General features: G+C 39.8%; 1 protein-coding gene across 24 annotated transcripts in view; it reads left to right on the forward strand.

The window, feature by feature from the left end:
* Crem (cAMP responsive element modulator) overlaps positions 1-23,438 on the forward strand; it is a 76,757-nt gene that overhangs the window by 9,056 nt on the left and 44,263 nt on the right. For 4 of the 24 annotated variants that reach the window (XM_021653113.2, XM_021653117.2, XM_060387425.1 and 1 more), the window contains exon 2: positions 10,437-10,554. The exons of 4 other annotated variants lie outside the window; for them this stretch is intronic. In XM_021653113.2, coding sequence (XP_021508788.2) covers positions 10,441-10,554 — 114 coding nt within the window. In that variant the 5' untranslated portion in view covers positions 10,437-10,440. Of the gene's footprint in view, positions 1-6,141; positions 6,328-7,696; positions 7,796-10,436; positions 10,555-23,438 lie in introns of those variants that run through there. 16 more of the 24 variants (XM_060387427.1, XM_060387422.1, XM_060387424.1 and 13 more) reach the window with 12 other exon arrangements.

Here is a 23,438-nt window from a genome sequence, read left to right on the forward strand (position 1 = left end):
AAACCTGGGTCCTTTGGGAGAGCAAATTTTCTTTCTTTTTATCTTTCTTTCTTAACTTTTTCAAAACAGGGTTTCTCTGTGTAGCCTTGGCTGTCCTGGACTTGCTTTGTAGACCAGGCTGGCCTCAAACTCACAGTGATCCACCTGCCTCTGCCTCCCAGGGTACTGGTGCAGCCACCATGCTGGTTTGAACAAGTTTTCTTAACTGATGCTTTAAGCAGGATCTCTTGTAGCTCATGCTGGCATTACAGGTGTGTGCCAACGTGTGTTAAAGCTGCCTTTGTCTGCAGTTTTAAAGAGACCCAGTTAGAAGGGAGTTCTGGTAGCAGTGTGTCTGTGGCTAAGCCTCAAATTCCTAGCATTCTTTCCACCTCTGAGATGAAATCTACATTTCGGTCATTTTCTTCAGTTTTACCTCATTTTACAGTGTCAAATGTTTAGAAGTAAAAAATGGTTAAAAATAAGAAAAAAAGATCTGTCATGCTGAGTGTACACCTTTAATTTTAGTACTTGGGTGGCAGAGGCAGGCAGGTTTCTGTGAGTGCCAGGCCAGTTTGGTTAACACTGAGTTTCAGGCCAGCCACAGTTGTAGAGTGAAACTTTGTCTCAAAAAATATTAATTTTATTTATGTGTCTTTTTGTGAGTATAACATATGTGTGCAGCTGATGGTGGAGACTAGGGAGAGCATTAGATCTCTTGGAACTAGAGTAACAGGCACTTTTGAGCCACTCAAAAGTGAACCAGACTCTCGTCTTTGGTAGAGCACAAGAGCTCTTAAGCATTGTGCCATTTCTCCAGCCCCTAATTTTTATTTTTAACATTTATTGTCTGTGTCTGTCTGTGTGTGTGTGTGTGTGTGTGTGTGTGTGTGTGTACATGCATGTTTACATCTGTGGACAACTGAGACAGGGTATGTATAGAGGTCAGTGTGAGTCTGTTTTCTTCTATCATTACATGGGTTCCAGGGTTTGAACTTAAGCCATCAGGCTTGGTAGCAAGTAGTTTTTGTTAGTGTTTAGATAAAAATGCCGTGCACACAACCAATCTTAAATCCAGTGAAGTTTGTGGAAGGAGATGGGGGTGGAGAGACATGGTGGGGGTGCCCTGACAGAGAGAGGGGAGGCGAGAAAAAACAAGAAAAGGGAAGAGCAAGAGAGCGAGAGGAGAGCGGAGTGGCTGGCTGATAGGACACTATGTACCTGGCTCAGATATCATCATAGGATGCAGGTACTGACACAGGATGAGTTGAATTGCCTGTACAACATAACATTCCTCCCTTTTCGTTTAAATTAAAAAAAATGAGCTTGGGCTACTTCTCATGTAAGGCAAGTTAAAAATATATAAATGTAGGTTCATTGGAAGCAGCTTTTGGTCACCATGCAAGGGGATGAGAGAGAGAGAGAGAGGAGAGAGAGAGAGAGAGAGAGAGAGAGAGAGAGAGAGAGAGAGAGATGAAAAAAGTAAAATCTCCAAAATGTCCAGAATACACCTTGAGGAGGAGAGGAAGTCCCTGCCTTGAAAAGTTCAGGGTAGAGGCTGGAGTTGCCAGCCATGCCTAGCAGCAGATAGGGACTGAGGAATTCGGGGAGAACCTGGAGCCTGTGCCTGAAGCACACCATTTCAGCCTTTTGTGGAAAATAAGTGTGTCACTGGCGAAGAACTTAATCATCTTTAACTACTCCCTGCTGACACTGGGGCAGCGATGGGGAAGTCAAAAGGCTGAAATATTGGTCAAACCCAGGAAGAGTAGGCTGTTTAAGATACTGTCCAGGCGGGTCTGATGCTCTTTGGGTGGATGACACCTAAATGAACATCGGTACAAAGTCCCAATTTATTTCTAATATCAGAGATGAGACCTCTACTCTTGCCTGATGCATCTAGAACAAAAAGCTCTCTGCAGAGAGCTGCGTAATGCCGCGCCTTAAAGATGGAGCTGGTTTCCACCTTCCACCTTCCCGATGGTGAGTGCTCTGTCACGAACAACTCCACATTTGGCTAAGGCTGAGGATCTGGCTTGCTTCCATGTATGTGGACCTATCTGCATTGCCCACGTGGCACGCTGAGGTTGGCTACCCAGAGGCTATTTAAGCTGTGGGCTGGCTTTCCCCAGGGTCAGATGATTGTTCAAGGTTCCTGAATAAACTGCATTGAAAAAAAAAAAAAACCTGAAAGAAAAAAAAAAATAAGATGCTGTCCAGGGTCTGTGAGAACATCTATGTCTGGGAGTGAAAGTGCAAGTCCGGCCTAACACAGTCTGTGAGGTCAGACTGGAATACCTCTGAGCTGCTTTGGCCCTGCCATGGATATAGCAACACCTGGGTCTGGCAGCATACTGGAACATATGTATAGGCAGAAGATAAAGTTAAGTAGGCCACAGAGAAAATTTCTTTAGGTGTACATTTGAAACTTTGGGAGAGTGAATAGAGACAGAAGATGAGACTTGAACATGAGAACCTCCATTTAACCTACCGCTGACATTAATTAAAAAGATTTTGCTTTGGATCTGTCATCCAAGGAAATTGAAGCCAAGTTTGGTTGCAGAGGCGTGTAAGCCTAGAGGCCCTTAAAACAGGTGCTAGGTGTACGAATCTTAAATTTTTAGAAGGCATCTCAGAGGAGAGCCTGGGGTACAGTAGAATACATGATTTCTATAGGTGAAGAGAGAAAAGTCAGTTCTGCCAGTCTTTGGGGCATCTCCACAAAGGACAGGAGAACCAGAGGTATGCAGGCACAAGCTGGCAAAGTAGGTCATCATGAGCAGTGACGGGGGCCACAGGGAAGACTCCTGGGAGACATTACTCTCCTACTACTAGAATTTTCCGAGGGCACAGCCGACATTCGAGAGGAAAGGAAAAGCTGAGAGAATGTGTCAGTAAAAGGAACAAGATTATTCACTCAAGGGAAGGCATCTGTGTGAGAGTCAGCAAGAAGCGAGGGCACCTCCATTCCCCAATGAGACAGAGAGATATGGGCCAGTCCTTCAGACAAAAGGAAACTTTTACACTGAGCATGGAAGGGAACTCATCGATCTGCCAGCATTGGATGTATGAATGCAACGTTTGGGTAGCCAAGAAAGAGGAGTCCCCAAAACAGGGAAAGTGGGGGAGGAATCCCATCTTTTGAGATAGACAATATGTGCAGAATTTATCTGAAGCCCAGTTGACCTAAGAGGTAAATTTGGGTGGATTTTCTGCAGTTTACAAGAATCCCTTTTAAATTTTACAAAGGAGATAAAACTTTAGACAAGTTAACATCACCATTGTAATGTGCATTGAAATATACATTGTAGAAAAGGCAGTAGGTATAAACCTTTGTGCTAACAGCATAAACATTCTGAAGTGAGCTCTGGAAAGGCAGAAGCCTTTCATGAAGTAGAAGGGCCAAAAGCTCACTTGGCCTTAACTTTACCAACCTTAAAACACTCTCTTAGACCCTCAAACATTTATAACTTGCGTTGCCAACCTTAGGCCTTTGTATCTAGTTATTTACCTTGAGATATGTGAGACTGGAATGAACGTTTATTGTCCTTTAGCTAAAGGGATGGTAAAAGGTTATATCTGAGGCCTGTCTCTTGAGTCTGGCAACAAGGCATATTATGTCTAAACCTGAAAGTAGCAACTCTAGAACTGAGACTTAAGGCCTGGTCTCCTGCATATGAAGAGAACTAAGAAGGTTATCTGAAGTTTCCTGACCCAGAAGTTGGCAAAATGTCTGTGGAACTGGATGGAGTGTGAGGCCAAAACAGACCTGCAGCGTCATCTGGGCTTGGCAAGGCTGATGGGTCACTGAATCTAGGAGTCATTTGTCCTCTGCCAGCACAAGGAGCTCAGTGGCTGGAAGTGTCTGTGGCTCTTGTGCTGGTTGAGCCTCCATGGCTAGGCACAGAGGACAAGACTGCTTGGGAGCATTTTGACTTCTAGGGGCCAGTCTGCCAGCAGGTAGCCATGGCTTGTTGAGGCAGCTGTGGAACCAGAGTCTCCTTTGGCTGCATTTGAAACAGTCACCTAGCAGAGTTGACTTTTGGCTATACCCCGGTGGGATGGGGCACTGCAGACCTCTTGTTTTCTGTGCAGGAATGCCGACAGCCTCAAGAGTAGCAGCCAAGGTCTGGAGCATAGTTTTTGCTGTAGTTGAGTCTATGGGGAAGACTCCTTTGTTTTTTTACCAGTTCCTGTTTGGGGCCTCAGGGACCATTCTCAGCTGTTCAGTTAAGAAAGCAGTGAGATTATGTTTGCATTTGTAGGACTATAAATCTATTTTTGAACATGTTAGAGGACTTTATCATCCATGAGATGCCTATTAACTTGAATTCATTAACCATCAAATATTGGGACTTTAGGTCTTGTCGCTGTTAAGTTGGAGCCTTAAAAGTCATAAACATAGTCCATAGCTTATAAAAGTCTAAGGCTATACTATAGATTAATAATGCTATCATATTTAGAAAATAAGACTAAGCATATTTTAACCTTTTCATAGTGAAGATAGCATAATGACCAAGTTTTAACCTAAACAAATAAATGCTTCTAGTATTAATAGATCTTAATTTAGAGTGTCCTTAGAACTATATCATATAGTTTAAAGGTATTTAGGCAAAAACTTTTACTAACCCCCAAGTTATGAGATTTAGAATAAACAATATAGTAGAACAGTATAGAAGAATTCTAAAATTACATTTCAATTTATTATACTAAATCTATTGGCTAGAAAGCCTAGAGGTGAATCTGGATCACAGGCAGCTCATGGCAGGAGAAACAGCATATAGTTTAGGAATTGATAAAGACATAGGCAGTTAGACGTACATTTAAATTAGCTTAATTTGAATAGATCTTTATAGCTTTGAAATTTTAGCATCATATAAAATTATTTTGAAGCAGGGTTGAATCATATATATCGCATGTTGTAAAAAATAACTTTCAATTTATATAAAAATCCATACCCACTTAAAATGAGACTTGTTACTTTTAGTCTAAAAGGAGATAAAATAAAGTTATGACTAAGGAAGTCTTATAAATGTGAACCCAATGAGCAAATTATATAAATGTTAGAAAAGAATTTACAGCATATATATATATATATATATATATATATATAGCAGAGTGTATAGAGATCGGGAAGAAAAGATTCTTAAAAGCTGGAAAGCAGGGGCTTAGAGGTCAGAAATATTTTAAGAGCCAGTGTTTAGAACGTGTGGCATGGAGTTTTGCAGGAGTGGGGGAGGGGCGAACGCAAGGCAAGGCTTCTTAATTTTAAAATCAACATGGCGTCTTGCCATGTGTGATGCGTGCCCACCGCTGCATAGTGAGACTGAGGTAGCAGGACCAGGGAGCCTAGCTGATGGCCTGGCGGTCCCTGCCCCACAGTAGTTCTAAACTGTACATGGTGGTACCGCCAAGCAGAAGTTGGTGCGATTAAAAAACTCTGCTCCACATATAAGCAGGCAAGGGAGGCAGGGAATTAAAAACCCTAATTCCTGGGGTCTGAGGCAGCAGCAACATTTAAAGCCGTTTGAGGGCAGTTTTAAAACCCTCCGTGCTATGTGGGTGGGTCCGGAGGCCTGGCTTACCTAATAGAGAAGTCCAGCAGGAGAGGCCTGAAAAACTGGAGCAGATGAGGGGGTCTGCGAGAAAAAGTTCTGAGCCCCCAGAAGCAGGACAGATGAGTGGTGGAGGCAGTGGCAGGTTAAGCGATCAAGAAAAGAGGAGGAGATGAGGGTGCAAGAGAAAGATTTGTTGTGGACAGGCAGACATGTGAAAAGGAGTTTTAGCATGTCTGAATATTTCTAGAAGAGCCCCTCCCAGTTTTTGGCACCAAATGTTAGTATTTAGATAAAAATGCCATGCACACAACCAATCTTAAATCCAGTGAGGTTTATTGGATGGAGATGGTGAAGGAAGGAGAAAGGGAGGAAGGAGAGAGACAGGGGGCTTGCCCTGTTGGGAGCCATTGTTCTGGCATCTGCTTTGATATTTAAATCTCAGCGGAAAGACTGCTTTTACCTGGCCTTCACTGAAGTCAGGGAAGAATTTCCAAGTCCATCTCCTTTTGTTTGAGACAGCAGGTGGGATAGCTTGTCAAGATCACACCTCTTCTTTCACCTCCTTGTAAATTTAACCCATTGTTCTGAGCTGTTTTTACTCTGGCTTAAAAGCACTCTGCAATAAAGCCAGGCGGCTGGTCGAGTGTAGAGCCTCTCGGAAATTAGTTTATTTTAATCCTCACTTCCGACTCCAGAACCGTTGGACTCTGATGGCAGGCTCCGGCACTGCCCTGACAGAGAGAGGAGAGAGAAAGCAAGGGAAGGAAAGAGCAAGAAAGCAAGAGGAAGGGTGAGTGGCTGACAGGTCACTGCGTACCTGGCTGAGATGATGTAGGTATTGATATAGGACGTAGGTATTGATATAGGATGTTGTCAGGACCCTGAAGGTCCTTAAGGGAGGGTCGGTTGAATTGCCTGCACAACATAAAAGTTTTACCAGAGGAGCCTTCTCACATGCCTCTAAAAATATTTTAATTACTTAGTTACCAGCCTTTTAAAGGGTCTGAAAGAAAGATGAATTGGTAGTTTGGAGTTAAAGTCTTTGGCAAGCTGGGCCTACTGGTGCACACCTTTAGTCCCAGCACTCAGAGGCAGAAGAAGGCTCTCTCTAAAGGCCAGCCTGGGCTGCTCGTGAGACCCCCCCCCCCCTTTTCAAGAGTAAAAACAGAAAAGCCAAACACTACAAAACCAAACTTTGCATTTAATGTAAAGGGAAGTAGCTGAAAAGTTTGTTGCAATGGAGGGAAATTTTTAAAAAATGACAATTTAGTCTGGAAAGATGCTTCCAGCAGTTAAGAACACATACTACTCTTCCAGAGGACCCACACTTAAGTATCAGCACCACATCGAGGGAAGCTGGCACCACTGGCCTCTGCAGGCATCTGTACTCTCAAGTGTGTACACATACACACACACACTTACGTACAAATAATAACAATAAATCTCTAATAAACGAGAAAAGGACAAAATCATTAAGTTTACGAAGTGGTCCTTGTAAATAGTGATTGGCCGAGTGCTATACTGTGATAGATTAGCACTGCTCTTTCTCCAGTGGATCAAATCTGAGAAATAGCCACTGTAAGTCTTAGAAATCCTCCCTAGGAAGAGAAGAACACTGAATAATAAGTTGCTAAGTTTGTGTGTGTGTGTGTGTGTGTGTGTGTGTGTGTGTCTGTGTGTCTGTGTGTATGAGGGGGTGTTGTTTGTTTTTGTAGGTGGTTTCACTATGTAACCCTGAGTGGTCTGGAACTGTATAGACCAGAGTGGCGCGGAACTCAGTTCTGCCTACCTTTGCTTCTCAGGTGCTAGCATTAAAGATAGGTGTTACCATATCTGGCATAAATTGATAAGTTTGAAGAGTAATACAGAGTGCTTTAAGCCTTTAATCCATTTTTTATTTTTTTAGTTCTAAGAACCTAGACTATTTATCAGTGGGAGGGAGAGGCAGCTGGATCTTTGTGAGTTTGATATAAGCTAGCCAGGTCTACATAGCAAGTTCTGGGGCTATGTTATATAGTAAGACTCTGTCTCAAAAAAAAAAAAAAAGAAAAGAAAAGAAAAAGAATGATTTTTTTTTCCTTGCTTAGCTGTGAGAGATTTATTTTTTAAAAAATAAAATGTTATGACTTTTCTAATTCAACATTGTGATTTTACTGCAGGATAAATAAAAGAAAACAGGGAAGGAGCAAAGCATTGATTATACATGTAATAATAATGAGCAAATGTGGCAGGAAAAAGTATATGAGGACAAATGTAAGGTAGGTGGCTATGTTTTCCTGTTCTTTGGAAGGTCTTGCCTAGAGCCAAAAGTTCCAATTTGATTTTTTGGTTTTTCAAGACAGGGTTTCTCTGTGTAGCTCTGGCTATCCTGGACTTGCTTTGTAGACTAGGCTAGTCTTGAACTCACAGAGATCTGTCTGCATCTGCCTTCCTGAGTACTGGGATTAAAGGCATGCACACCACTGCCTGGTTTGAGACCTAATCTTAAAAGAAAAAACGCATTAATGAATTGTTATTTTTCTTCATTTGTATTATATTTTTTGAACAGATGAAAAATAGTTCAAGGGTAATTTAGTCATTTAGCAGTCTAACTTGTTTTTATAAACTAGAAAAACCCCAAACTACAAGTTTACTAGTTAACTGAGTACTTTTTAAAAAACATATATGAAAGATTTACTTATTTTATGTATACATCTGCCAGAAGAGGGAATCAGTTCACATTATAGATGGTTGTGAGCCACCATGTGATTGCTGGGAATTGAACTCATGACTTTTGAAAGAGCAGACAGTGCTCTTAATCCTGAGCCATCTCTCCAGCCCCTTAGCTGAGCACTTTAATTATAGCTATAAAGCTGTTTTATTTTTTTTTTTCAGGTAGGATTTTTGAACTGTGCTTTCTTTTCTCTTCTTTGATTCCCATTTTTTTTTTAAACAAATTTTAAAATTGTTTCCTGCATGCCCATTGGGGGGCAAGTGAACCTTGGCACCCAGGGAACAAACCTGGAGGAAGAGTGAGGTCAAGATGTGTTCAAATCCCGAAAATCTCATCTTAACCAGCAGGAATAAGGATTGTGCCCTCTCTGTTCTGGGCCTGCATTCCCCAGTGCACATAGTCTTGTGACCTGACTCCCCATTTCTACCACCCGTAAGATATCATGTAGATTGGTGGCCAAGTTCCAGGTTAAAATTTCCTGTTTCCTTATAAGGACATGTCCAGCTAGCTCTTGATATTCATCTCCATGCACATGAAGTACTTTAGCCCCAGCTAGTGAGGTACACTCACCCTGAAAGTCCCTTCCCACTTTCCCAAGGTTTATGTAGCCCTTACTCCCCCAATAAAGAGCTGTTTCACTAAAAACTGTCTCAGATAGGACCTCCCACCCTATTCAATACCGGACTGAGATCCTTCTAACCCAACTGCCTGGCTAAGCTTAATTCCTTCAAGTCTGGCATCTGTGTGCAATGGTGCCTGGATACCCTGAGTCCAGAGGCTGTCGCGAATCAGCAGCCTATTTAAAATGTTATTTAAAATGTTTTTTCTTTTCCTGTTCTTTTTCTTGCTTACATAAACTTCAATATGCTGAGTTGTGGCCCCATCCTCAGCAGACATCATAATTTCTTCCTGTGTTCCCAAAGCATTTCATATGTATCATACTTTACACAGTTTAAGAAGTTACTTGTCGGGGGTAGAGAGATGGTTCAGAGGTTAAGAGGTTGAGAGCACTGGCTATTCTTCCAAAGGTCCTGAGTTCAATTCCCAGCGCCCGTAGTAGCTCACACCCATCTATAATGAGGTCTGTTGCCTTCTTCTGGTGTGTAGGTGTATATACATAATAAACAAACAAACAAACAAATAAATAAATAAAGTTACTTGTCAGGCAGTTATGGTGGTGCACACCTTTAATCCCAGCACATGGGAGGCAGAGGCAGACAGATCTCTGTGAGTTTGAGGCTAGCCTGGTCGACAAAGCAAGTCCAGGACAACCAGGGCTTGACACACAGAGAAACCCTGTCTTGAAAAACCAAAAAGAAAAAAAAAGTTTCTAGTCCTTGGCTTTGTGGTAGAACTGTCATCCCATTAACATATAATGAGTTCAGAAGTAAACATCATAGCAAAAGTAAGTTATTTCTTGAAAAATGATTGTTTTCCTCTTTAATAATTGAGGGGCTGAGGATGTAGTGCAGTGATACAGCACTTCCTGTAATGCATACAAGCCTGGACTCCCCATCCTAGCACTGCAAATTGGATTAATTAATGAGAATAATTTGTAAGCTGGATGAAAGTGCTCATTTTTTTTTGATTTTTTCTGTTTTGGGAGATCTGTTTTCAGAAACTGCTAGTGCCAACAGATCTACGCACATGATTCTAACACAGTATACACAATGGGGAAAGAAATCTTCCCCCATTGTGTATTATGTCTTGAGGATTATAGTATACTTCACTTTTCATGTAATATTATTACTCATCCAGAGTAAACAAGACAATTATGTGATTGTTTTAAGTCTTAAAAAAATTATGTTTGTTTAGCATGACGTGTGTGTTTGTCTGTTTGTGTGTGTGTCTATGTGTCTGTGTCTGTATGGAGGTCAGAGGACTACTTGCTTCTGTTGGGTTTGTTCTTCTATACCCAGTGGTTGCAGGGATTGAACTCAGGTCATCAGACTTTAGCAGGCACTAAACTCTAATTCCCATAAAAAAACATTTAAGTACACCCTTAGCATCTTTTGTATTTTCTGAGCAGAAAATCAATGTTAGAGTATTAAAACTCTTTACTGAACCTTTTTTAGTAGTATAGACAGCTATCAGAAGTGAATATCAGAAAGCTAGGTAAAAGCAGTAGCTGGTGTTTCTACATCCTTCAGTTATCACCTTAATGTGTTTTTCTTTTTGTCTCTTAGGCAAATGACCATGGAGACAGTTGAATCACAGCAGGATCAAAGTGTAACACATTCTGTGGCAGAGCACAGCTCTGCTCATATGCAGACTGGCCAAATTTCTGTTCCTACTCTAGCACAGGTAGGTCGTAGGCAGGTACTGATGAAAGTTAAAATAGATCAAAGTGAGACCTGTATGAAAATTTTTTTCATTTATCTTAAATATAGCCTATATTTATTGATTTGATTTTGATGATAAAACATTTTTGCATTTTGCATTGTAGCATGTGTTTGTTGACCCTCACTTCCCCTAGCACTATGGGAAGGATAGACAAAAACTTCTTGTATGTAACTTCTTGCATGTAAATTCTAAGTTATTTCTTGACTGGTTTCCTAATTCCAAATATATACACTTCTAAAATTTCTGTTTGCCCATTATGTATTTAGCTTGATCTTTACTTTCCTATCACTGAGGTTTTGAAATTTTTTGTTGTTATTGTTTTTGTTTTTTGAGACAGGGTTTCTCTTGTGTAGTCCTGGCTGTCCTTGACTCACTTTGTAGAAGGCTGGCCTTGAACTCACAGAGATCCTCCTGCCTCTGCCTCCTAGAGTGCTGGGATTATAGGTGTGTGTCACTGTGCCCAGCAGAGGTATTGAAATTTTTATTAGTGTTTTTTGAGAATTTTGTACACCATATTTTGATCATATTTACTCCTCTTCCAACACCTTCAGTTCCAAGTTCTCTTTTCCCTATCTTCCCAACTTTGTGTGTTTTGTTTATAATAATTTTTTTTTTTTTTTTTTTAGACTGTAGCTCACTGTGTAGTTCTGGCTGGCCTAGAACCCTCAGAGATCCATTTACCTTTGCTTTTGAATGCAGAGATTGAAGTGAGCATCACCACACCGGGCTATTTGCCAGTCTCTTAGCTTCTGTAACTTGAACAGTTGTGAGTCTCTATTAAACAATTTCTTCCTTCGTTCATTCCTTCTTTCCTTTCTTCATTTTTTTTCTCTTTCTTTTTGGTTTTTCGAGAGACAGAGTTTCTTTGTGTGGCCTTGGCTGTGCTAGGCTCACTTTGCAGACTAGGCTGGTCTTGAACTGAGAGATCTACCTGCTTCTGCTGGGATTAAAGGCATGTGCTACCACACCCAGCTGTTAATTTTTATCTATTGCAAATAGAAGCTTCTCTGATCAGAGTTGAGAGCTGCATTAATCTATGGGAATAATGATAAGTCATTAGGAGGCAGTTTGATAGTATGTCCATTTAGCAGCAGAATGGTAGTAGGTTCTTCCCTAGGTACTTTGTATAGTCATAGGCTTTTGGCCTGACAAAGGTGCTAGATATGGTTTCATCTTATCCAGCAGGCTTTAAATTTAACCAGTATGTGATTGGTTGTTTACCTGGTGTTCATGTCACTACTGTAATAGTGAACATGTCTTGTCAGGCCAATCATTGTAACTTGCATGGTTCACAGATGGGTAAGATTGATCATTTTTCTCCTCTAGTAGCATGAATAGCACTTTGCAGCATCATGGAAGCTGGCCAGTAGGGATAAAGCTTTCAGGTCACTACTAGATTATTGTCTCCATGTTCTATGATTCTAGTATGTGGCATTTTTAGCAATAGAGTTTTTCTGTCAAGTTTTGGAGGGTAACCAACAACATTGGCAGCAGTAACCTATAATATGTAAGGGTCTATAGGATCATACTGGTCAACAACTCCAAAGAGTTAATCCATTCCTAGTCCTGGGATAGTATATATAGATACCTATATATATATATATGTATGTATCTCAATAATTCAGGTACACCTGAAGTGCTGTCAAATGCTGTGTATAATACAAAAAGTATAAGGCATAAAGCAGAGAGAGTAGCCAGCTGAATAGGCACTTTATATGTGATTTTTCATTTGAGGTAGGTTCAAGGGTTAAGAGTTTTTTAAGTGAGTGTGGGGAGGGAGGGAAGTGTATTCTCGCTAAAGGGAAGAATGTGTACAAAAGCACAAAGTCAGCATATGGAAGATTATAGGTAAACAAGATTTTGTGGGAGCCAACTATAGTCTGGGAAGTAAAAATGGTAAAAGTACATCATTATAGATGAGACTTTAAAGTATCTTCTACTCTAAATATGCTTGAAATATTATTCAGATGCGCATTGTACTTAGCATACCAGTGGCCCTGTGGAGATGGGGTTGGAAGCCAATAGGCAAGCCTTTACTGGAAATGTGGTGGAACTAGGTGATGTAGAATACAAGAACTACTACAATTTTTCAGACTTAAAAAAATTGTGTGTGTATGAATGAGTATGCACATGTGTTTGCAAGTACCTGTGGGGGCCAGAAGAAATTATTGGGTCCCCCGGATTGGAGTTACAGGCAGTTGTGAGCTGCCCAATATGGGTACTGGGAATCAAACTGGCAGCAAACACTTGAATTTTGGAGCACTGTCCAGCCTACATGATAGAAGGAAAAAAAAAAACAATTCCCCAAAGTTGTCCTCTAAGTCTTCCTCCACATATGTGCTGAGGCACTGGAGTACTCCCACAAATACATACAAATAAGTGATAAGTCCATAAGTATGCAGGAAATTAGGAAGTAAATGAGAAAAGATAAAATTGGCCATATCTTAAAAACCCAGATATATTACATTTTGAAATTTTTGTGCATAACCTTTATTTGTCTTTGAGAATAGAATGAAAGGCATATATTTTTTCACTTGGGGGTGTTTCTGTTTTGTTTTGTTTGTAAACTATAATTTCTGGCCTCAAATTCTGCCATCTCTTGCTGAAGTCACAGTTGAAAGCAAACCTTCCTTTTGCCTCTACTTTCTATTCTTTAGGTATTGACTCATTAACTTCTGCTCATGTCATTTCCCCAGAGATACTTGGCTCAGCACGGTCAGCATATTAGGTCACCCCCTCTTTTTCTTTTTCTTTTTTTTTTTTTTGTCCCTTTATTTTAAGTTGATAATGTGAAGTTTCTAAAGGACCTTCTAGCTGGTAAACTCCAGCTTTGTAAGCCTCAGTCACAAATTACTAAACAGGTTGTCACTAAGATGCTTTAAAAGTGATTTATTTATTAATTTTAAACAAGAATTTTTTTTTTTTTTACTATTTATAGTGTTCTTCCTACATGTATACATGCATGCCAGAAGAGGGCACCAGATCTCACTGTAGAAGGTTGTGAGCCACCATGTGGTTGCTGGGAATTGAACCCAGGACCTGTGGCCCCCTCCCTTGTCCCTTCCCAGTCCCACCCTCCCTCCCTCTTCTTCACCCATGCCTCCCCTCAGTCCACTGATAGGGGAGGTCCTTCTCCCCTTCCATCTGATCCTAGTCTGTCAGGTCTCATCAGGAGTGGATGCATTGTCTTCCTCTGTGACCTGGTGAGGCTGCTCCCCCTCAGGAAGAGGTGATCAAAGAGCCAGCCACTGAGTTCATGTCAAGAGACATTCCCTGTGCCCATTACTATGGAAGCCACTTGGCCACTAAGCTGCTATGGGCTACATCTGTGCAGGGGTTCTAGGTTATCTCCATGAATGGTCCTTGCTTGGAACATCAGTCTCAGAAAAGATCCCTGTGCCTAGTGTTTTGTTTTGTTTGTTTGTTTGTTTTTGTATTTTTTTTTTCTCCTCCTGTGGAGCTCCTGTCCCCTCCAGGTCTTTCTATCTCCCCTTTCTTTCACTCTGCCCAAAGGTTGTCTATGAGTCTTAGCCTCTGCTTTGATACTCTGCTCAGTAGAGTCTACAATGGGAAAAAGATAGATCTTTAACAAATGGTGCTGGTCTAACTGGATATTTACCTGTAAAAAAATGCAAATAGATACATACTTCTCACCCTGCACGATACTAAAGTCCAAGTGGATCAAAGACCTCAATATAAAACCAGACACACTAAACCTGTTAGAAGAAAAGTGGGGAAGAGCCTTGAACTCATTGGTATAGGAGACAACTTCGTGAACAGCCAGTGCTCTTAACCTCTGAGCCATTTCTCTAGCCCTCAAAAGTGATTTTATGCAGTTTGGGAATTTAATTCTGTGGGTAGAAACTACTATTTTATATTATCATCAATTTCATTACATATTTATTTATTTTGCGTGTGTGTGTGTGTGTGTGTGTGTGTCCATGTCCATGTTTTATCACTCATGTGGAGGTTAGAGAACAACTTGAAGGAGTCAGCTTTCTCTTTTTGGGAATCAAAGTTATCTTGATTGGCAGCAGGCACTTTTTTTCAGAGCCATAGCAGTGGGCCCCCAAAATGGATTTTAGTAGGTTTAGAGAATAGATAAGTAGAAAGGAGAGGAAAACTAAAAGTATAGATTCTTCAAGATGGATTCATGAACATAGAAAAAAAGGATAGAGACTTGGAAGATGGCTGGATCAAGGAACTGGAAAAAGTTATGGTTTATGATGGTTCTTTTAGAATAGTAAATATCAAATACTGGATATTTTAAAACTCCACATACGAAGCTTACGAATTTTGTTGTTTTCTTATATTCTGTATATGAAGTATTTGATCACAAATAGAACATTGAGCCCTTTCTATCATCTTTCTGTTCTGCCATTATGGTGCATGTAAATGTCCTAGCTGTTCTCAGGAGCATCCTTACTAGACTATGCCCTAAAATCATTGACTGCTTTATAAATGTGATGAGGAAGCGTGGCTACACTGGGAAGTTTGGAATCACCAGTGATGATAGAGCTGATCATTGTAGTTCTTCCAGGCAGGTTGAACAAGCATGGGATGATTAGCCCCAGATTTGATGTATCACACAAAAAGCTGGGAAAATGGCAGAACAAACCACTCTCATCAATTTAATACGGTTTGCCTTAGCTGGCATTATGGACCATGAAAAAGTAAGACAAAAATATCTGTGTGTGGGAACTCCTGGGATTTCTCTTTTTGGGGCTATAAAGCATACATTATATTAAATAAAGTATCACAATGGATTCTACAAAAAGAAAGTCATGGATCCTGGTGTAGGGGCATGCATCTGTAATTCCAGCCCCTGGCAGCACTTGGGAGACTGAGACAGAGGATCAGAACTTCTAGACCAGGGTAAACTATGTAGCAAGACCTTGTCTCAAAAGATAAAATAAACTGTAGTTTTTATCTTTCATATCCTAGTAATGTGAAGAAATGAAAATAGTAGTATGAGGTAATTCTTCAATTATTTTAGTTAACTAATGACTATCCTCTGCACTTTCCGTGGACGGTAACAATGTGAAGAATTACGCTATTCTTAGCTAAAATTTTATGAGCAGGATTAATTATTTAGGTTCTTGTAGTATTTAAAGCTGTTCACGTCTGAATATTAATCCACATTATATAGGTGGATTAAAAAGTCAAGCTGAAATGTATTTAAGTCCTGTGTTAATATGTTCAAAGTCCTGTGCTGTGTGTTCTCAGTGGTTCCTGATAGCACAATAAACTTACTGGTGACTCTCTTCATTCAAAAGTAAGAATGGTAAATTCTGTGGTAATTTAGATTTAAGTTCAGCTCTTTAAGAAGAGTATTTATTTTCTTGTATATTGTAATGACCAAATTATCATTAAATGGTGTGGGATTAAAAATTGTAACCAAAATACTCAGTGGGTTTAATCTTTTGTGTAAGATGTCACTTGTGTTAGTAGCTGTGGCACCCCTGGCCTTTCCAGAGCTTCTGCTAAAGATTCTGGAATTTCTAGGTACCCTGAAGATCATATTTTTAAGTATCTGAAAACTATTGACCTTGGTCTTTGCCTAAAGGCTTTTTGTACAGATGAATGGAGGGAAGGAACCCACAAGGCCAGAGCTTTGTTTCTCTGCTTTATAACTTTTCAATTACATGTGGCACCATTTTCATCTCTGCTCAAAGGTTAAAGTACAGGGTAGCTATGAGTAGTGCTGTATGCCTGTAATTTCTAGTACTTAGGAGTTGGAGATAGGAGGATTAGGACTCCCAAGACCAGGCTTTGTTACATATTGGCTTCAAAGTCAGCCTGGGACACATGAGTCTCTCCTCAGGAAACAAAAACTGGGCCAGCAAGATAGCTTAGTTGGTCATGATTTCCTTTAGGTTCATTCTTGTAGTTTGTGATAAAATTGTTTTTTTATTTTTTTTTAATTCTTTACTAATTATACTTTATTCACTTTGTATCCCCGCTGTGGTTCTCTCCCTCCTCCCATCCCAATCCTTTCCTCCCCCCCCCCACTTGCCCCTCCCCAAGTCCACTGATAAGGGAGGTATTCTTTTCCTTCCCTCTGATCCTAGTCAATTAGGTCTCATCAGGAGTGGCTGCATTGTCTTCTTCTGTGGCCTGGTAAGGCTGCTCCCCCCTCAGGAAGAGGTGATTAAAGAATAGGCCAATTAGTTCATGTCAGAGACAGTAAGTTAATTATTTTTGAGGCAGTATATAATCTGTGGTATATCTTTGTTGTATTTTGTTATTACTGTTTTTGCTTTGTTTATTTGTTTTGAGACAGAGTTTTTCTGTGTAGCCCTGACTATTCCAGAACTCACTCTGTATCCCAGGCTGGCCTTCAACTCAGAGATCTGCCTGCCTCTGCCTCCTGAGTGCTAAGATTAAAGGCTTGTGCCACCATGGCCAGCTCAGCACCACTTTTCAAGGTTTTACAAAGTTGCTATTTTTGACAGTAACCAGCAGGCACACAAGAGGGAAGGAAGGACACTTACCCTGTGAATGTGTATGCGTGTTTTGCCTGCTCGTATGTCTGTGCACTATATTTATGCAGTGCCTATGGATACCAAAAGAGGGTGTTGGATACAGTGGAACTGGAGTTAAAGATGGTTGTTAGCCACCATAGACATTCTGGGAAACAAACCTGGGTCTTCCGGAAGAAGAATACATGCTATTGATTGTTTGTTTGCTTGTTTTAGATTTATTTATTATGTATACATGTTCTGTCTGCAGGCCAGAATAAGGCACCAGATCTCATTATAAATGGTCATTAGCCACTGTGTGTTTGCTGGGAATTGAACTCAGGATCTCTGGAAGAACAGCCAGTACTCTTAATCTCTATCACTCCAGGCCCTGGAAGGCTCTGTTTTGAAGTTGTTTTTGTAGTACTTTAGAATAATGTCAAGTGATTGGTAGGATATAATGAATTCGAATATTTCAAATTGCAATTTGACTGTAAACAGTTGCTGTAAGTTGGGTGAAGTGATATGTGCCTGTAACCTACTTGGGGCACAGAGGTAGGAAGATTGCCATAGGATCAAAATCTATCTACATTTCTAGTTCTAATCCAGTCTTAGATAGAGTGATATCCCACTTCCTCCCTGCAAAGGAAAGGAAAACAACCTAGAACTAAACAACCACAAAACCCTACTAGTTGTGGTGATGCATGCTTTAATCCCAGATACCTTGTTTAAAATTACATTAAAATGGAGCTAGGGATACATAACTCACTGGTAGAGCATTTCTAGCAAATAGGCGACCTTGGGCTCCATCTCTAGCACCTGGGAGAGGGTTTGCCTAAAATGTTCAATCTCTAGTACCATCAAAAATTTAAAGAGAAACACCAATTGAGAAATAATTCTGTATTTTCATTTTGTTTTTACTTTCATTAGCATAATTAAATGAGTGCTTATTAAAAAAAAACATTGGAATGAGATATTTTGCATCTTTATTCAAGTGTTCAATTTATTTGTTTGTTTTTCAAGGCAGGATTTCTTTGCATAGCCTTGGCTGTCCTGGAACTGGAGGCTGGGCTGGGCTTGAAGTGGCAGAGATCCACCTACCTCTGCCTCTCAAGTGCTGGGATTAAAGGTGTATGCCACCACTGCCTGGCCTCAAGTGTTCAATTTATAATGCTCTGTTTTTGTGTTTTCAGCTTCTAAATATTTGAGATATTCTTTAAACACTTTTTCCCCCCACAAGATACATAGAAATGGAGGTAGTTTTGAACAACTTTGTTAGATCACTGAAAGGAATTTTCATTTTTGTCCTTGAGGTTAATCTAGGTGACACTGAGATTTGATCTCTTGGGTCGCAGAGTGGACAGAGACAGTGCTCTGCTATATTGTGAATTCACATCTCTTTAATCCTTTATTAGCTGTCCTGAATGTAGGCCCATGTCTGTGATGTTCTTAGCTGTATTGTGACATCATAAACCTCATCGTGAGGGAACCTAGCTACGGACTGGAGCTGGTCTACTAGGTGCTGATCGCGTGCTGTGCTACAACACTGTGAGGTTTCCCCAGTATAAGTGTCATTATTAGAACTTTTTTTTAAAGTTCCAAATCCAAGTGAGGCTATCAACCGCATCACCTTAGCCTGCTTCTTCAGATTAACTGCTGTCTGTGGTGGGTTCTCAGTGGATGTGGTGGCACCAGCATAACCTATGCTTCAGGCATCCTATAGAAGAAGATTATTCTTCAGGGGATCTGGATAAAAAGGTAAATTCCTATCTGCTGTGAGTTCATGCTATGTTTTTAAAGCCTCATAAAGAGGCTCAGCTATAAAGTAAAATATACACCACCTTTATGTTTTTAACTTGTTTTTGAGAAGGATGTCTATTTGATTCTTAGAATGCTCTCTCCATGACTTTTGTGTTCTTCTTATTTAGGCTTTCTGTGCTGATGTTCCCTCCCCTTTGACATTAGATCACCTCTTTTCATGCTTTTCTCCTGCATCACTTTCTAATTCCTTGCCTTGATTTTTCTTTGAGGAATTGAGCACTATCCAAAATATTTGTTTCACCAATCGTATTTTTTTTTCTCTCTTTCTAATTTGGGAAGGCAGGGACTTGCATGCTTTCTGCTTAATTCCCACTGGCTGAGCACTGCCCTATTATATATACCCTGAGCAAGTACCTGGAAGATACTGTTAGTTAACAGAAGAGTTAATTAATTAAAAATATGATGCATTATTGTGAATTTTTTGGTTATAAAAATTGTTTTAGGGACCTGGAGAGATGGGTCAAGGGTAAAGGCACTTGTCACCAAACCTGAAACCCTGATTTAGATTTTCAGATCAACATGGTAGAAGGAGAGAACCAACTCCTGCAAGTTGCCCTCTAATCTCCACGTGCGCTCACATAAATGTATATAATGTAATATTTAAAAACTGTTTAGGGCAGCCTGAGATGGTTAAAAGTATTTGTTATTTACTCCTATCTCCAAATATTTGTCTTTATTTTCTCTTTACTACTTTTTCCCTTTGCACTTTGGAAGATTTCTCTGGTCACAGCATACTTGCATATTTGTTACTTAGCCATTCTTACTTAGCCATTACAAAATTAAGTTATATCTTCATAGCACTTATTCTTACAGAGGTTGTTTCCAGTACCCACCTGATGGCAATAAAACACCTGTAACCCCAGTTTCTCTTTGACCTGTGGGTGACCAGCCCACATATGATGCATATACCTAGGTGCAGGCAAGACATTCATACATAAAATCATCTAGTCTAAAAATATACACAGTGGCACAGGTCTATTATCTCAGTACTCAGGAGGCTGAGATAGAAGAATTGCAAGTTTGAGTTCTCCTTCAACTACATAGTAAGGTGTCTTACGAACACAAAAGGAACAAATACAAGAAATAACAATAGTAAAGTGATGTGGTGGTGCACACTTGTAATTCCGGAACGGGGTGGAGGGCAAGGGACAGGTGTGATGCTGTGAGTGGGAGGCCAGCCTGGTCTACAAGCAAGTTCAGGAGAGCCAAGGCTGCACAGGGAAACCCCCTCAAAAAAACCAAACCCAAAACAACAACAACAAAACAATAGCCTTAGAAGAAATTTTGATGTTTTCTGTGTTTCTATCTGCATGTTTTAGTTCAAGTTCACTTTATTGTCTTCCTATAAGATTTACTTATTTTTGTTTTTTGATTTAAATGTTTTTAAATTTGGTTGATTTATTTTTGAGACATGGTCTCCTTACGCAGCCCAGGCTGCCTTTGAACCTGCAATATGCCTTTGAACCTTAATACTGTGATGATGAGGTATGCTGCCATATGTAGTTTACTAATTACCTGGTGTTTTCAAAGCTTCTTTGGAACCCTTTGCATGATGTAAGTAAAGAAAACATACAAATAAATAAATATATATAAATATATATAAGGATTCTCAGTATTATTCAAATATTTATCCAGTCATGATTCAGAGTGTGTTGTTTAGTCTCCACAGGCTTGTATACTTTCTATAGTTTCTCTTGCTGTTGATAACCATCTTTGTTCTGTTGTGGTCAGGTAGAATATAGGATGTTACACACTTTAACTATTACAAGTTTTAGCTTACAGCGCCCACATAGTGGCGTATAACCATATGTCATCTTCTGACCTCCGTGCATAGCAAGCACACACCTGCTGCATATGCATATATTGTAGACTTGTTTTGTGTCCTAATATGGGATCAGTTTTTACAAAGTTTCAAGGGCTTCTGAGAAGGATGTGTAGTCCTTAGAGTTTGAGTGGGATGTTCTGTAGATATCTATTGTGTCTGTTTGACTCATGATATTGTTTAACTCCAGTGTTTTTCTGCTTAGTTTTTGTCAGGATGACCTGTTCACTGGTGAGAGTGCGGTATTGAACTTGCCCACTGTGTCATATCATTGTGATGAAGTTAATATGTGGTTTTAGATCTAGCAATATTTTTTTATGAAATTGAGTGCATCTGTGTTTAGTATGCTTATGTTTAGAATTGGAGTATCCTCTTTGTGGATTTTTCTTTTATTGAACATGAAGTGACCGTCCTTATTTCTTTTGGTTAGTTTTAGTTTGAAGTTTCTTTAGTTAGATATTAAAATTGCTATGCCTATTTATTAGTTATATTTTCTTGGAATATAAGTTTCTATTTTATTGTAAGCTGGTGTCTATCATTGAAGATGAGGTTTATTTCTTGGAAGCACCAAAAAGAAAGGTCCTGTTTTCTAATCTAGTCTGATAATCTTTGTCTATTTATTGGGGTTAAGACCATTAATATTAAATTACCATTGAGAGATGTGTATTAACTACTTTCATATTGTTATTTTTGTGTTTTTTCTTAGACTTCTCTTGAGTAACTATTTTGGAGTTCTTTATTACCTGTGACCTCCTGGTGTGTTTATCTTTTTCTTTAAACTGGAATATTCTAATAATCTCTGTAGAGCTGCCTTAGTGGTCATAAATTCATTCAACCTAGTTTTATCATGGAAAGATTTATTTCTCCTTATATTATAGTAGATAGTTTGGTTGGGTATAATGTCTGGAGTGACAATTTTGCTCTTTCAGAACCTGAAGTACATTGCAAAACCAGAAGTTTCTGTTGAATAATAAGATTCTATTAATGGGCCTTCCTTTATAAGTGTATTACAGCTTTTGATCCCTTTATTTGTGTTTTTAATGTCTTAGCTATAATATGTTTTGGGGAGTTTCTTTTCTGGCCCTGTCCATTTGGAGTTCTGTACGCCTCTTGTACTTGAATGGGTATTTCTTTTTTTAGGTTTGGGAAACTTTCTTCTATGACTTGTTTTGTTTTTTTGAGGCCAGGTCTCATGATGTAGCACTAACTGGCCTGAAATTCAGAGTGTAGATCAGGCTGGCTTTGTGCTCATAAACATCCATCTGCCTCTGCCTCCTGAATGCTGGTATTAAAAGTTGTGTGCTGTGATGCCTTAGTAACCCTATGATTTTATTGAAAATATAGTCTATGCCGTAAGTGTGATAGTGTCCTTTTATTCCCATAATCCACAGCTTAGATCCTTTTTTGGTGTCCTACATTCTCTTCATATTTATTTCAAAATTTCTCAGTTGACCTTCCAGTTCTTCTGCCGTGTCTTCCAAGCCCAGAGTCTCTGTTTTCTCATGGTCCATTCCATTGGTAAGTCTTTCCACTGAGATTTATATTTGTCTTATTGAGTTTTGCATTGCCAGCATTATTTCATTTTGCCTTTCCAAAATGAATTCAGCAATTCTGTCTCTGTTAAATTCTGTTTTCACATCTTGGATTTTTGCTCTCAGAGTATACTCATGTCTTGTATGAGTTATTGGAACATTATTATAATAATTGTTCTGAATTCTTTAGAAGGTCTTCTTCTTTCATTAGGTTCCATTATTAGTTTGTTTAGTTGTGGGGGATCCATGTCATCTTGGTTTTGGTTTTTGTTAGTTTGTTGTCCCCGCCCCCTTCAGTGGAGGTATTTACACTGGTTAGGAAAGAACTTAGGGCTGAGAGGCCTGCTTTCTTTTCTAGGGCTGGTACAGGAAGAATCTGAGTGGCATAGGTGGGCCCAAGCAGGGGAGGGAGCTGGGTTCCCTACCTGCTGCAGGAGGCCGTACAGGCAAAGTTGGTGGGCACTGTAGGTAGGCTTGTTGCAGGAGACAATTGCCAGCACCTGGAGTGTGGTTTCAGAGTGGTGTAGATGGGCATAAGCATGGGAAGTGGAATGCAGGAGGTTGTGGGGGCCAGGCTCATGGTGCAAGAGGTTCCTGGGCAGTTTTGCCATGTGAGCATTTTGGTTTGTTTGGTTTGTTTTTTGTTTTTGTTGTTGTTGTTTTCTGAGACAGGTTTTCCCTATGTAGCCTTGGATGTCCTGGACTCACCTTGTAGACCACGCTGGCCTTGAACTGTCTGCCCTTGCCTCCTTGAGTGCTGGGATTACAGGCATGAGTCACCATGCCCGGCTCACCAGGATTATTGATTACATGTTTTTCCATTAAAATTCGTACCTAAACATTCCTTATCTATATCTTCATTCCACAAGTTCATTGTAAATTCAAAGCAATAATTTTTCATGTCATAGGCTAACAAAGTTTAAGGTTAGCAGGTTTTTTGTTTTGTTTTAATTTTTTTTTAACCAAGAAACAGGTCCTCTATCTTTTTTTTTTTTTTAAGATTTATTTATTATGTATACAGTGTTGTCTCCATGTACACCTGAACACCAGAAAAGGACATCAGATCTTACTATAGATGGTTCTAAACCACCATGTGGTTGCTGGGAATTGAACTCAGGACCTCTGGATAAGCAGCCAGTGCTCTTAACCTCTGAGCCATCTCTCCAGCTCCCCTCTATCTTATCTTAATTTTGAAATTTTGTATAGCTA

The sequence above is a fragment of the Meriones unguiculatus genome, chromosome 7, assembly GCF_030254825.1.
Source record: "Meriones unguiculatus strain TT.TT164.6M chromosome 7, Bangor_MerUng_6.1, whole genome shotgun sequence".
NCBI lineage: Eukaryota > Metazoa > Chordata > Mammalia > Rodentia > Muridae > Meriones > Meriones unguiculatus.